Source organism: Sylvia atricapilla, chromosome 20, assembly GCF_009819655.1.
Source record: "Sylvia atricapilla isolate bSylAtr1 chromosome 20, bSylAtr1.pri, whole genome shotgun sequence".
NCBI lineage: Eukaryota > Metazoa > Chordata > Aves > Passeriformes > Sylviidae > Sylvia > Sylvia atricapilla.
Window position 1 is genome coordinate 10,363,936 of NC_089159.1, and position 16,182 is coordinate 10,380,117.

The 16,182-nt window shown below is 51.4% G+C and overlaps 1 protein-coding gene across 1 annotated transcript; it reads right to left on the reverse strand.

The window, feature by feature from the left end:
• Window positions 1-2,974: 2,974 nt before the first annotated feature.
• Window positions 2,975-15,667, reverse strand: AKAP1 (A-kinase anchoring protein 1). The gene is made up of 11 exons (XM_066333585.1): window positions 15,126-15,667; window positions 10,410-12,003; window positions 9,033-9,166; window positions 8,415-8,541; window positions 8,030-8,160; window positions 7,766-7,943; window positions 6,928-7,078; window positions 6,230-6,297; window positions 5,280-5,353; window positions 4,742-4,807; window positions 2,975-4,610 (listed from the first exon to the last, which is right to left on the reverse strand). Exons 2-11 carry the CDS (start codon window positions 11,977-11,979, stop codon window positions 4,551-4,553), a joined length of 2,559 nt encoding a protein of 852 aa, XP_066189682.1. The 5' UTR covers window positions 11,980-12,003; window positions 15,126-15,667; the 3' UTR covers window positions 2,975-4,550.
• Between the last annotated feature and the right edge of the window lie 515 nt (window positions 15,668-16,182).

Genomic DNA, 16,182 nt, shown 5'->3' on the forward strand with positions numbered 1-16,182 from the left:
CTCGCACTGACTCCTCTTCCTCCTCCTCCTCCCTGCAGCCGGGGCTGCGGCTCTCCTCAGAGGGCACAGAGCAGACACAAAAAAGGCAAACCAACTTTTCCCCACTACGACTCTTTCCTCATCCTGTGTGGGGTGTTTCTGGCCTCAGCAGTGTCTGGGGACAGGGCTGGGCACCTGCAGCAGTTCACTCTGCCATCCCTCACCCCGTCCTGTATGTGACACTCCGGTTTGTGCCGCAGAAAAGCGCCTGTGTCACTGTCCCATAGCAGAATTAGAGCTACAAGGCAGCCAAACATTTCTTCCTGCTCTGAGAAAACAACTTTTGCAGTGATGAGCGAGTGTCTCCCTTAGGGCTGGGATCCCCAGAGTCCCTCCTGAGCATCCCCCAGACTGGGGACAGGAGAGCTGGGGAGAACAGGAGGCTGCAGCACTGGGAGATGGTGGAGCAGCCAGGGAAAGTCCCTGCAGCAGGCAGAGCTCAGGGAGATGTGACAGAAGAAGGAGATGCTCATGCTGCCACTCGTGGCTGTGAACAAGAACGGTACTTGAGGGCCAGAGAAGTGCTTCAGGTGCACTTGGAGAGCAAGAGACAACACACAGAAGAGAAACTCAGACCCATGGATTACCGAGAGTGCTGCTATCCAGAAATGAGGGCACCTCACTTGAAACAGCATGAAATGTCTCTTCAACGTTCTTGAATCTGAACTGCAGAGTCAGGGCACAAAAAAAGAGTAATATCCCCCAGGCAACACGGGGTTTTGAAGCTGGGACATGAAGTACACAAGCCAGAGTCCCTCTGACCCCTCTCCCAGGGGAAGGTTAAAACCTTGGTGTAGTCACAGCTACAGCACAACTCCCATTGCCTTCTCCTGCTTTCCACGAGGTTTCCAACCCTGCTTTAAGAGACCACAACTCACACCTGGAGCAGCAGCTTTACAGCCTCGGTTCAGCAGGAGGAGGAAAACTTCCAGCATGTGTTGACCTCAGCAGAGGCTCTGCAGCGCTGCCAAGGGTGCAGGGCTCAGGGTCAGCACCCTCCTGCCCCAACCTGTGGAGAAAAACTCAGCAGCTCGAGCCTGAGGCAGGCCAGGAGAGGAGGCTGTAAACTCGGGGCAGGGTGGACAAACCACAGCAGGGCCATTACTCACCTTCCTGGGCACTGGGATGAGCCGGGGGAAGCTTTTGGGCAATTGAGAAAACAAACAGGAAGCACTTTTCCCACTCACACGTAATTAAGTTGTGGGACACACTGCCGCGGGGAGCTGTGAACAGGACAAATGGCCCCAAACGCCCTCGCAGCAGCTCAGGGGAGTTTCTGTGTGAGGCACCAGGCTCAGCAGTGCCGAGGAGCTGGGACCCAGCGGTGTCAGGGCAAAGCTGCTCTGACATTTCCTCTGGCAAAGAGCCCCAAGTCTCTCCTCCAGCTGCCATCCTCACCCCTGGTGCCCAACGCAGCCAGTGACAGATTCCTCTATCATTGCTGTTGGCTTTTGGGTTTTTTTAATGGGGTGGGGAAAGAAGGGGGAGGAAGCAGAGGTGACCCAGGCCAAAACACAGCCCCTGAGGCTATGAACCAAAGGCAAGACACACGTTCTCTAATTCTTGCTCAGCAGAATTACACGACAGCTTCCCAGGCACAGCACCAAGGTGAGACCCCACGGATCTGTGTGATGCAGTAGAATGGGAGGAATAATACAGCTTGTACCTCATTTTCCTTTCCTTTTAGGGAAAAACCTCTGTGAGTGAAGCACCAGGGGTGTCCTGAGGCAGGCTCCAGACTGCACCTGTGGCTGTGGGAGGTGAGGAGCTGAGCTGCTCCTCATGTCAGTGTCAGACAGGGGCTCCCTTACCCTCCATCTGCTCTGGGAATTCTGCCCTCCTCCCTCCCTGAGGAGCCTTAAAATCAAGGTGCCAAAGGGAAATCAGCTCCAGGCTCTGCCGAAGGAGCAGCCCTGGCACTGCAGAGGATCTGGCAGGAAGGTGCTGCTGGCCCAGGGCTGGGCTCCTGATGCTCCACACCCCAGGCAGGAGGACAAGGGGCAGCAGCCACCAGGCAGAGACCTCCAAGGAAGCACCTCTCATCCATGGGAAGAGGCTGCAGAGGGGATCTGGGTGTGCAGGGGCTGCCTGGCAGGCAGTGCTGGAGTGGGCAGTGCAGCCTGTGGAAGCTCTCCAGGAGGTTATAAATGAAGCATCTCCAGAGACCTCATTCATTTCACCCGTAATAAAATCACCACTTCCCAAAGGGAAAAGCCCCTTTGAAGGGCTTCAGTCAAAGCAGGCCCTGGGACAGCTCAGCTCCACGTGCCTGTGCTCACCTGAGGCCTGAGCCAAGGCTTATGGGGGGCCACTGGTGGATTTATGAGCAGCACAACCCACTCCAAACCCAGCACAGCCTCGTCCCCAGGGTCTGACAGGGCACAAAGCACCACTGCCACCACCTCCCCTGGGCCTTTTTTGACCTGTGCCTTTTCCAAGCAGTCTATATCCAGTACACCTCTCCCCATCTCAGCAAATCCACTCACTTTTGTCCATAATACAAAAGAAAACCCAAACCTAAAATATTCTCCCCCATTTCTGTTCCTATATAGGCTGAGAGTTGTGATTTTAAAGAAGAAAGAGCTGCGTATCTGTTACCTGCCAACACCTCCTTATTTCAGTTCCTCTCTCCCTGCAATGTTCTATTTTACTGCAGTTTAAAAACCAGGCAGCTCTCAACACAAACAGGGAACAGGATGTTCTTGCACAGTGCAGAGCCAGAGGAAAACACGGAGCTGACACTGGCAGAGCTCCCCACCCCTGGTGTAGATTCCTGACTTTGACACCTCTCAAAGAAGGGGAAACACTGACATTCAGACAAGTCAAACTTTGCCACGGACAATAAGCAGCAACACATCCACCCCGTGGGTGCAGAGCAAGGAGCCCAGGGCTGCTCTAATGGAAGCAGGAAAGGAAGGCTCTCAATTCATCACAGTTTCACTAAGACAGCTTAAAATTCGAGCTTTAATTGAAATGGAAAGAAACATTTCAAATTATATGTATTTTTTTATAGATCTGAGTTACCCAATTTAGTTTTCCCTGGATGTTACTGCAAACATGAACATTAAATCAAAGCACTGAATAGGAGAGAACTCCAAGAAAGGATATAACCATTCCCTAACAGAGGGGATTGGACTAAAGGCTGGTGTGGGCCACTGTCCAAATGTGTGATGCCCTGGTGTGTCTGCTCACAGGATGTGAGCACATCCTTGAATTACCTGAAGCAGCTTCTGAGGACTGACTACATCAACAATTTCTGGCAAGTGTCTTCTCTGCCAGCAATAAATCCCAGTTCAATCCATATCTAAAATGATACACATTAGAGGGCATGTCTTTAAGAGCATTAAGTCAGCTTAAATTACTTGAGCAAAATTTTAAATACATAATAGAAATCTAAAAAGGAGCAACAAAAAAAAAATTGAGAGAGAACACCACTGCAAGAGTAATGCCAAGTTGTTACTTTTTTTTTTTTTTTTTAACAGATCTGTACAGCAACATAGCAAAGGATGCAGCGATCACAATTTCAACCAGACAGCAACCTAAGGGGACACTGATCCTCATACAGCAGAGCTGAAACACTCCCAACATTTGGGTGCTCCAAATAATTTGGCTACCCTAATGCACTCCATACCAGTTCTACCTATATAGGACAATTTGGTGTGAAAAAAGTTTCTGTAAAGTTCCCTTTGTTTCCAGTGTTTTTTTCTTGTACAAAATATTACAATGATTTTTTTTTTATATATATTTACAGACTTGCACGGCTAGAAAAATATAAACTACAATTTGGCTTGGCAAGCAGTTTCTTTTCTTTAAATACACGACATTTCAGAGCAAAAATTGTAGTGGTAACATCCTGCACTCCAAGCCCCTGCAGGGAGAGCAGATCAAGCCTAAAATCCATGATTGCAGCGAGACACGGGAACACAACTCCTCCACCTCCCGGCGCAAGGAAGACACAAGATGGATGCTGTTTGTGCAGGTTACTGGCACAATACAGGAAAATCCATAACTGAACATTAAATTCCTTAATAACGTTCATTAATTTCGTAGGCAGGGCCTGTTAAAAAGAGGACAACCAATGTAACTTTTGGGAAAAGCAGACACCGAGTTCGTGGGGCACGACACAGCCTGAACCAAAGTGCAGTTACCATTTGGGGGGCCTTTGCCTTGAGCCACCCCTCAAGGCTTTTAGATTTTTCCCATTTAAATTTTGAGCAGAGGCCAGGGAGGATTGTTTTTTTGTTTTTGTTGTTGTTTTTTTTGCTTTAAAGCTACAGTATCTGTCATTATGGCTTTGAACACCCCCTTTCTGGAGATGAGGTATCTGTTCTAATGAAATGGTAACAGTTGAGCAAAACATGTTTCAATGGACCACAAAACTCCGCAGGCAGGTGTGAACGGGTCTCCTCGGGGGAAGTTGCCAAACCGAATTGTAACAGTGCAAAACAAGATTTTGTCTTTTGTTTTTTTTTTTCTCTGCAGAAAGAGTTGTCAAGGCATCTAGGACATTGCTAGTAGTCGAGCCACCGAGCAAACCCTCTTTCCACCAGAGTCCTGTTTATTGACACCACCTAAAGGGAGGGGGAGAAAACCCAGAGAGTAGGTAAGTGAACAAGCCACAGCTTATGGGTTCTGCAAGTTCCTAATCAACAGTAAATGTTTATGATTAAGGAGTTTTCAGAATATATATCAGTATACCCACCTCATCTCCCATCAAGTTCCACAGCTGTATCAGCGGCAGCCCCGTGACACTGTCGTAATTTGTGACCTGGAAACACAGAAAAACCTGAGTGTGCAGCAATTCTGGCCCCAATTCACTTGCATGGACAGCTACAGGCACTACCAGAAGCACTTCAGAAGAGGTGAGCACTTCTGGACTGTGAGCAGGTGCTGCCTGCAAAAGTCTCTGGGACGTCACCAGTGTCCCAGTGCTGCCTCTGCCCAGCCTCATGCCCGTGGTGCAAAACCCCTGGCAAAGCAATGCAGACCCAGGGGATCCCAGGCCCTGCTGTGCCCTGTAAACACATGCAGGTTCCCTCCTCCCTGCCTGCATCAGAAACAAGAGGGAATTCTCACTGCCAATTCTCATCCCTTCCCAGTGCCAAGCAGTGCTGATGGAAATTCTCAGCCCCAGGACTTCCCAGGAGCCAGGCTCTGGCTTTGGGGTTTATGTAACACAGAATGCAGGGTGTGGACACCAACAAGACCTCTCCAGAGATGTGGTGTAGGTTGTGCTGTACCTGTGCCACGAGGACAGCACCTCTGGTCATCTCACTGACAGCGGCGTCGGCTTCCGGGGAAAAGTGATCCTCATCTGTGGGGAAAGGAGAGCAGAGGAAGCAAGTGAGGTCTTCCACAGGCTTTCCAGGCCAGGAAGGACTACTGAGCTAATACTCTCTGTCCTCCTACAGACACTGGGCCTGAGAACCCTCCCAGCCAGCTGATCCCATCCCTGGAGCTGCTGGTTCTGCTGGGAAGGGATGAAGAGCTTCCTACAGCCAGCAGCTTTAGTCGTGTGAACACAAGTAGCTGATGAATCAGGAGGCTTTAAGGACAGCAAAGTACATTTCTGCAGCACCTTGGGGCTGCCATTGGTGTTTTGATCCTCAATAAACTAAGCTCAGGTCCCTCAGGGCTTTGCTGACCCCACACAGAGGGCATCCCTGGCACTGGGAACCCCAGCACCTGAGCAGAGCCAAGGACAAAAAAGGCAAATCAAAGTGTTTCTAGGCAGTGACTGACATTCTCCCATTGCAGACTTGGCAATTTAAACACAGAACTTTACAAATCAGTCATTTCAGGAGAAAAATGTCAGGTATTTGTCTGCAGATTAAAAACTAAGTTTGCATTTACAGGAGCCCTGTGACAGAAGAATTAGAGCAGTTACAGCTACTGCACCTACACCCTGCCAGTCCTGCCAACATGCTGCTTAGGACAGTAATTCATTGTCTCCTCCAAGCAGGAAACAGCCTGGACATTTATCACCTTTCCCCTCGATTCTGACAGGTTATGCCACGCTAGCACATTTAGAAGAATACAATACAATTTCTCCAATCCTTCCTCTTGTCACGTCAGAGGCAGCACTGGCAATAGGAGGTAGTAGGTTTAGACAGAATCATGGCTTGGACACATCTTGCATCCATGGAAACCTGCAGGAGAAGGGCCAACAGTACATCAAGAGCTCCATTACCTGGAAGTGGCACCACATTGTCAAGTAAAACTTCTGCTCCTTGGAAAGGTAGTGTTAAAAAATCAGACCTTGAAGAAAAAAGGATCAGAGTAAGAACAGGGCTTTAAATCATTCCTACATTCTTCAATGTGACACTGATTAATCAAACTGCTCTTACAGGAATTCAGTTTTAAATTAATGACAGTCAAACAAAAAAAAAAAAAAATCAGACAATTCTCCCAGCAATCTAAGAGCAGCAATAAATGGTCTGATTAACATGCCAAGGTGGATCAGGCTCTAAGCAAAACCCACCTCCATCAGGGAGGCTGTGCTGCCTGTCTCCCAGCTCTGGGGCACAATCAAATATTTAGTGGGCTTGTGTAAGAAACCCCTGATCCAGCACAGTGGGGCCAGAGCATCAAGAATCAGGAGCTTATTCCTGGCTCAATCAATTACACTTCAAGGCCTCCTGAAGGCATCCTTTTCCTCAGCTTCCACACTGAAGTGGCAGAGGCTGCCATTTCCTCTCCATTCCCTTCAAAAAAGCCTCGCAGGAGCTTGCTGTGCTCCCAAAAACCCACACTCATTGCTGAGTTGAACCTTTCCACCATTTCCCACTTCAGCTGTGGAAAAACCTTTAAGAATTCAAACTCTACAGACTCCTCTGATTAGGATTTGAGTCAGACACGGCCTCAGGCCACGGGAGAGGATCTACAGACCTGATTTGCCTGAGTGTGTCAACCTTCACTTTATCATATCCTCCATAGTCCACGTATTTGAGCTCCACTTCATCGGTCTCCTCAAAGTAGCTGATGACTTGAGCCCGGAGCCATGCCCCATCCAGGCCTGGAGCTGCACAGATAATACCAACTGCAAAACACCAGAGCACAGAGAAGAAAGGATAAGTGGATTTCCAAAAATCAGCACTTCAGGCATGAGTAGTGCTGCTCAGTTATCTATGGAGAACCAACAGCGTTTCTCAGGCTGTTTCCATCTTTCTCCAACACCACCCTCCCACAGCCCCAGCACACCAGGCCTGCAGCTGAGACACTGAACTGCTGAGTTTTACTCTCAGCTCTGTCTGCCACAAGCAAGCTGCCCTGCCCCAGTACCCAGTTCCCTTCCAGCTTTGGGGCAGGAACATCAAGGTCTGTCTCCACAAAGGAATGCACAACCCCTTTCCACGTGATGCACCCCTCACTTCACACCAGCTGCAGACACAGACACAGTGACACTATGAAGGTGTGGGAGCAGCTCCACACTTTGACAGCAGAAATACCCCAGATGCCAAGTTGATTGGAAATAAGCTGAGACAGGCTTGATCTCACTCTGAATTTCAACATGCAGCTACGTGGCTCGGGAGGTACTCCAGGGATGAGCAGGGTAAGGGAGAGCAGAGCAACATCTGTACTCTGGCAGCAGCTCAAAGATGAGACGACACGTGAGCTATCACATCCTCCCCACTGGGAACTTCCCCCACCTGACTCAGGGACAACAGGTTTGCACAGGAGCCCAGAACTTTCTCGACAGAACAATGTGTGAGCATCCATGACTTGCCTTCCACCGGAGTGGGCAGGGTTGGAATTTCAGGCTGAGAGTAGCAGGCAAACATCTGCTGGTCGAGGCTGCGCAGCACGTGGAACGTGGGGTGCGTGTGCTGCTGCAGGAACATGTGCCCTGCGTCCACCTGGTGTGCCACCACCACCTCCACAGTGACTCCATCGGGGAGGAACAGCTGCCACGGGGAGGGAAAACTGTCGTGAGTGTTCCAGGCACCACCAGCTCCAGCTCCAGCCCAGCCCAGCCCGAGGCAGGACTCACCCAGGCAGACACCAGCAGGGAGTGAAGCGGCAGTGGCATCGGCGGAGGGAGGGTGTAGATGTTGGTGAGACACAGCTCTTTGAACTTCTTGCCAATCAGGCTCAGGACTTTCTCCACTTGGTGCGAGGTCCCTGCAAGACAAAAATCTCATGGGAAGTCTGTAGTGTGGAGATGCTGAGGATACCTCTGGGCCTGTCACTTGAAGAAATACAACTGCCAGGATCCTCCTGCACTCCCTCAACAGTGTAAGTTTTAACAGGTTGCCCAGAGGAGTTGTGAAATGCACCGGACTCAGAGGCCACTAAATCCATTTAAATCCCTTGCTCAGTGAATTAAGCCCCCCAAGATACACATTAAACCATGACTAGAGACACATTCCACTCACCTTCGATGTGACAGACTTGGGAGTCACGGAAATAAGGTAGTGTTGAGACATAAATTTTGGCACCAGACGCTTGCCTCAGGTAGCTCATAAACCTCCCTTGTTTGCCGATCAAGCGGCCAACTAATTCCTTCAGGAAAGGGACAAGAAAGCAACAGTCAGGAAAGGAAAGGCAGATCAAACATCCCTGTTCTCTGGGGCTTACACCACCCACGTTATCACTTCCTCTATCACAGCGGGATAAATACAAGGCAGTGCTGGACCAGTGCAGAGTCCAGACCAGTAAGCACAGCTCATTTTGATAATCCCCTGCTCTTAATAGCTGTGTACCCTCAAAGCCTCCTGGATGCTTTCAAAGCATTGGACTCCAGACTGGATGGAAGATGATGGGGAATAACAAGTTCAACAAGCACCATTCCCCTGGGTGTAGCCCTGGAGTGCAGCTTGTTTACAGCTGAGCACTGGCTCTTCACTCCTGTGAGTCCTAACGGGAGCAGAACACTCCAGTCCTCCTGGCCCTGCTGCTGATCTCCCAGGGATGGCACAGAGCCAGCACCAGACCAGCAGGAGCAGGAGGTGGCTGTGCAGGGCAGGATGGTGAGCAGGCCAGCAGCTGGTTACCTTTGGGACCTCGATTTCCCAGATAACGAAGTCTGGCTTGCTGGATCCTCCTTCCAGCTTCGCATTCTGGCGAGCCACTGTCTTCCTCATGGCACTGCCACTGTCCACAAAATCCACACTATTTACATCTGAACCTACAAGACAGGCACAGGCATTCAGACAGCCCCCAAGACCCACACGTACACTCCCACCCCAAAGGGAGGGGAGTGACCCCAAAGTGACCCCAGTGCCAGGTATGCCCACTATGAGGTGTGGTAGGGGGCTGCCTTCTGCCCAAATTTGCCCTGTATTTGAAGAAACAAGGTGCAAGAGCTGAAGTGTATTTTGCTCCCAAACCATCAGCCAACACCAGGAACATTTCTGCTTGGGAGAGGGACAAACTCCAACAGCCTCCTGACCAGATCTCAGATACAGTCAGTGTCACACGAGCTTGGTCCTTCCTCCCCATTAACAAGCAGAAACATGAAGATCCTGGCTTGCAAGCATTCAGACCATCCAGTGAGAGACCAAAGAGAAAAATGAACCCAACAGCTGCTTCACATTTGCCACATCTTAATGGGTAACACAGCACAGAGGCTGAGAAAGGCCAAGGGAGCAGCTGTTGGCATTGGCTTCGTAGGCAAAGGGAAGATTTAAGACTCACAGCCTGGATGTGAAGGTTAACTGGGTGACCTGTTGTCCAACACTGCCACCTTATCAGCTTTACCTGCTGTATTCCCCTTTCCCCACCCTCAGTGTCTCAGTGCCACAACTCTCTCCTGGACCTTCTTGTTACACCAGCATTCAGAACAAGGCGAGACCATTCTCCTCCTGGGGTTACTCTCACTAGTGAAAACATTCCGTGGGTTCAATCCTTCATTGCTGGCAAACTCAACCCCCACGTCTTGCAACAAGCAGTGTTCCAACTGCTTTGTAGCAATTACTAGAGACATCCCCTGTCATTAAGGGCTGTTGGCACCACAGGGTCCTACAAAGGATTTTAACATCCATCCCCAAGGTCACACAGGCTAACGTTTGCTCACACAGCTTTGCATGTACTGTGCCAGGCACACATCATCCAGCATCTACAAGGGAAAAGCAACACAGACAGATGGGGGAACTCCATGAATATTGCTCCCTGTTGGGATTTCTTGGCATGCATCTGCCCCTCTGAACAAAAAGGCTTCAGGGTAATTGCTCTGCAACCAGCTGATTTTGTCACAATTCATCAGAGCTCTGCTCTGGCTCCTCCAGCAGTACCTCAGAACCTGCCTCACCTTCCTGTCAGCACAGGGGTAAGCACCTAGGGCTCCCAGAGGTCACCAGAAACCACTGGTACGAGGTCTCACACCTGCAAGGTGCTCCCCTTTTTTGCAGGAGGATTTTCCAGTCCCTTACCTTCCGAGTGATCTCCATCCGTCCCTGGCGCACTGCTACACTCCTGACTCAGGTCTGGCCCATCCTCCTTCAGGATCCCATTGCTGAAGGGCTCTGTGCTGCCCTCGGGCAGCCCTGGAGCAGAGGGGGTGTCCCCTGGCACCAAGCTCTGCTCAGCAGTCGTGTCTGGGGCTGAGGATGTGCTCAGTGAGTCCGAGTGCTGGTCTGATGTGACAGACAGCACCGTGCTCTGCAGGGGCTCCTCCACGCTGGACCCATCTCTGGGGGTGTGTGAGCCATACCCAGAGTCCTCCATGGCCACAGGTGACTTTTCCAGAGAGTTCTCCACATGAGTCCGACCAACTCCTTGGGACTCCCCGCACGCCTGGCTCTTCACCCCACAGTCCTTTGTGCTGCCCTGAGCAGGGCTGGCCAAACAGCCGTGTGATGGACAATCTGTCACGCCCTGCCCCTGCTCCTCTGCATCCACAGCCACGCTCTCATCAGCTGCCGTGGCTCCCTCCACCAGCACCTGAGCAGAGGCAGCAACACCCTCCATCCCCACGGGAGCCTCAGCTCGGCTGGCAGTGGCCTGGCACAGCCAAGGGGATGATTCGCCTGCAGAACCCGACAGCACTTCCTCAGTTGCTGCCAGAATGACCTTGGAAATTATCTGTATTGCTACCTGCTCAATTTTCTCAACTTCCTTCTCCAAACTCACTCCCTCAATCTTCTCTCTTTCCAACTCATCTCCTTTTGGCTGTGTGTCCTTCTGACACACTGGTACAGTATCAGGGATTGACTGGGACATCTCTTCATCCCTGCACTGCTTTGGACAGGCAGACTCCAAACTCCCCGGTAACACACTCACTGCAGAATCCTCATGACCTGATACAACTTCAGCTTCATTGAGAAGGGCTTGTGGGGCATTGGCTTCTTTCTCCAATCCCAAGCAACAGGCTGCCACAGAGCCAGTATCTGACTGCACAATTCCTGGCATCTGTTTTTCCTTAGGGGACTTAAACCAAGACTCATCCGACTGCTCCGTGTTGCTGATGTCCTCCCTGACTCCTGGAGCCTCCCGTGTCAGGGGCGGCTGCCGGCCTTGCTTTGCCCCCACGCTCGGGTCACACTCTGTGCCCTGAGCAGGCCGAGGGAGCGAGGCACGAGCAGGGACACCGCTGCCCTCCCGAGATCCTATCCATTCCAGCTTTTCACTGTCGTCCTCGTGGGTGCTGGGCCCAGCTGCGGCGGCCAGGCCTGGGAGGTGCCGTGAGAGATCCGGCCTCTCGTGAGCTGGGCACAGGGGAGAGGGCGTCGTCGGCCCCGCGGGCAGCAGGGAGGTCAGGGCAGGCTTCTCCAGGCACTCCTCTTCCGACAAGAGAGGCAGTCTTTGAGCAACGCACGCTTCTGGTCTGGGACGCAAATCGCTCTCCGACACTTCTTCCTGCTTCTCCCTTTCAAAGGCTATCGCCGGTTTGCTGCGATAGCCTGAGTGCTTCTTCCTCCAGGAATAGATCCACCAGCAGCTAAGAAGTGCCAGCACTCCGGGAATGGCGTACGGGACCAAGGTGCGGAAGCGTAGAGCCATCTTACACAGCGTCAGCAGTTACACCTGGGAGAAACAGAAGCCACGTTAAAATAGTCACAGGGGAGGTGGCAGGAAGGCTGAGGCCCCGTAACTGCCTGGAGGTATTGCTATTAGCCTCATCAGGCTTGCTTTCCAGAAATTCACATCTCTGCTCTGCCAGCACACCACAGAACAAGATCCTTATCCAAGATTAGGGATATCTGGACATGTCTCATCATTTTACTCCATGATTTCACCCTTCCTCACCTCTGCACTTCTCCTGGCTTCCGCTGCCTCCCACCTGTGCAGGTCAGTCCTGCCCCCAGGACAGCCTGCAGCACAGCAGGTTCCTCCAGCAGCAGGCTGGGCTCACGGCCCAGCTGGACCACAGCGTTCCATGGCCCAGGCCTGGCACACAGCAGGGCTCCCCAGCTCTCCCCCGAAAGGCAGCACCCCATTCCCGAGGGCTCTGGAGTCTGACAACACACACTTCTACAGAGCCTTAGGAATGCAGCTCCGCAGTTTATTCTACATCCAAATCCCCTACACTGACAGCTGCCACTCCCCTCCCTCAAAAGCTGACAGCTCTCCCTTTTCCTCTGCAGGCCCTGTGACCTCTTCCCCACCCGGACACCCAGCTGTGCTCCTTCACTGGCAGGTCTCACCTGGGTCACACGAGGCAGGGCTGCCATGCCTTTCCTTTTCTTTAAGGAATGCCTACAACTGGAGTGCAAAGCTAAACTGCTACCACATCCCAAACAGCCTTGCTGCAAAGCACTTACAGTTTACATTTTCACTGCACAGGAATTAAAGCAAAACACCACGTGTCTGAGGGTGCTTACACAGACAGGCTTTAATCCAAACAGCCCTCAAGACTCTTGCCAGCAAGCAACAAAAATAAAGATTGTTTTCAGGAGATAGCAAAATCTTAGAAATGCGAGCCACCCGCTGGAAAAGAGCATTATCTGGCTCCTCTTTAGAAGCATATTATTTCTATGACAAGAGAGGACAGCCAAGGCAGTCGGCCTGATGCTCAGTGTGTCTGAACCAAAAAAACCCTTCTGTTATCAGGACTAACACCCCAACCACAGCCCCCAGTGCAACACTCCTTCAGGCCACAATCTCCACAAGGAGCTGATGACATTCTAGCTGAGGGACAAAACCATGCCTCCCTCGGGCTCAAACCCAGTGTCAGAACCTCAGATAATTTCATATTCATCCCAGGTTTCTCACCTCCTCCAGCCACTCTCTATTTCACAGGAGCATCCACACAACTTCACCCACACTAGCTCAGACCCTGCCTTGCTCCCTGCAGGGCCCAACACTGAGGCACACAAATGAATGAACCAATGGCAAAGGCAGGCACTAGAAAATTGCTTGTTCAATCTCAAATGAAAGGTCAGCTGCAGACACGATTAAAGTTCAGTAATATTCCCAGTCCATCACAAGTAAGGCATTTATGTTGCACTACACGGGAGACTCGTGTCTTCACCAGACATTTGTATCTGATTAAATAAACTAAATAACTAAGAAGTAACTAAATCCCAGTTACTCCCAGCTGGCTGTATGCATTCAGGGAGCAGGGCTCACTGCTGAGGGTGAATCCTCTCTTAATGGCAACATCTGGGATCCTGGAATTAAAAAACCAACAAACCTATGGCATACTGTGGCTGTTGTGTGTTTGGAAGCTGGCAAATGGAAAGGGTGAAGCATTCCCAAGACAAAAGGTCCCCCTTTATGCTGCCCAGCACAATGGCACATTGTGAGCTGTGAGTGCTCATCTGCTGCGTGCCCAAGTTGTTGTAATTAATGCAGAACTACCCTCCAAGCTGTCTCTCAGGCATACTACAAACCCAAATTAAAGTAGCCCACATAAGTCCATTCCCAGCAAGCATTCCCAATTAAGCAGACAGCCCTATTATTATCTGATTCCCTACTAAGTTGCACTAACTGTCCAAACCATAGTCCCACACAGCTCTGCAGCACAAGGGAGACAGTCGCAGGATGCCCCAGAGGGACAAGCCTGTCCTAGAGTCTGGCAGACAAAACAGTTCTGTGAGTCATTCTGAACATTATCATCATTCAGGATAAAGATATTCACTCCTCTGTGATACCTGCATGAGTGGGGACTGCTGGATTAGCTGACGGCTCCTTGCAACACTCATTTGATTCCCTGTTTTTGCTTTATTATTTTTGCCAGAGCTGCATCACCACCAGGACCACGTTAAATGGGAATTGCACATCCTGCCATCAGTCAGAGCAGGCTGAAAGGCAGTGGCTCTGCACGAGAGGCCAGCAGACATCCCGGAGTGCTGGGTTGGCTGGGGAACAGCTCAACACCAACAAACATCTCCTCACACAGACCTGGCAGAAGGCTCTGCAGCCAGACCTTGCTATGCTGGTCACAGCCTGGCTGCACGTGATGCCTGAGGATGAAGCCTGCCCATCCCAAGGGCTGGGACACTGCTCTGCCTCCACTTCTCCCCCATGGGAGCTCCCAAAGCCACTTCCCAACCTGTGTCAGTGCCACCAAGCCACCCCCACTGCTGATGTGACAGCCAGCTCAGGACTGCAGTGGCAACGGGATCATTTGAACGTGTTGGGGGAGGAAAGCCTGTGATTTTCCTGCCAGCAGCAGGACAGAAAATGGCAACTTGTCAAATCACATGCCCTCAAGCACTGCCAAGCAGCAGGGAGCCCAGCATGCCCCACGATTTCCCTCTGGGCAGGAGGAGCCAGCTGGGAAACGCAGCAGCTCCAGAGGCTTTGGCCAGCAGAAGAGCAGCCTGCAGCAGCCAGAGCCCCCAGAAAACACTGGATCTCCAGCACCATTCCCAGGAGGCAGGGCCCCAACATAGTGTGCCAAAAATAGCGTGGAGCTCACACACTGTATGCGCTCAGCCCAGCACCAGCCACTTCCACTTCCCTCTGGCACGCCGGGAATCCAGCCTAAATGTCACACCTTGTATCACGGCCATGAGCAGCCAGAGCATGAGACTTCTGCAACCCACCAAACAATTCCCACCGCATGGCAGGCTCAGAGCAAGGCACCAAGGGGACAGCAGGGGTCAGTCGGCTCTCCAAGACTGTGTCCTGACTTGATTTATGGAAAACTGCTGGTGAAGAGCAAGGAGATGAAGACAAGAAAGGATGCACACATTACCTACCTGAGAGAAAAGCCAAGGGCAGCCAATTTACTCTACTCGTTTACATTAGGGTCCCAGAGCAGTTCTAAGCCACCTTGTTTCCTGGCCAGGACACAGAGCCCTCAGCACTCACAGCCTTATAAGGTCAGAAATGTTTGCAGCACGAGGTTCCCGGGGATGCCAGATAATTCATTCTCCAGGTCTGAGAGGAGCTCAGCAAGCACTTGCTCAGAATTTCAGGGTTTTCTACACACAAGGAGGTCTGTTCTGAAGGTGAGCTGATTCAAGTCTCCGGCAGGAGAGAGGCCAGGATGACTCCCAAGTGACTGAGCCCCCATGCTCTGCAGGGCTGTACCCTCAGCTGGTCCTGGCTCCTCTGCTTCCCTCTGCCCCTCACTTGAGAGGCTTCCAAACCCTGAAAGCTGTGGGAATCAAGGCTGGAATTAAGGCCTGTCCAAAAGGATCACAGAGCAAACTGGAGATGCAGCTTCAACAGCAAGGCCAAGAAGCCTCCTGACGAACCCTGTAGTTAGTGAGGCAGCACTTGGGGAATAAATACTATCTGGGTGAAAGAGAACTGGACAGGCTGGCACGGCTCAAACTAAATGGGACCACGTGGGCTCTTAAATTTTTCCATGCTAAAAATAACTGGTAGCACATGCTCTGCCTTATAGGAGGCATAAGAACAGGAGTTAACAAAAACCTAAGGAACTGGAGGCCCTACTGTTAAGATTAAAATAAGAAAAACTGCTGCACTGAAACAGACGTAAGGACTTACATAACCCACCCTTGGCATGAGGCATACTTTCATCGAAAGCTGAACTGGCACGTGGCACTGCATTATCTAACTGCAGCTTCTTTATGCTTCATACAGAATGCAGGAGGCAGAAGATGCACAACAGAGGGACCTCCTGCCCGGTCCTGGTGCTCCCAGCTGTTCCAGCTGCAGAGCACAGGGGGTTTTCTCCCGTGCAGGGCAGCAGCAGCCCTGGGCCTGAGCTTACAGGAGGGAGCTGTGAAGCCACAGCAGGCTGCCAGCCCTTGCATCACACGCTCTGGATCACCAGGGTGTCACTTG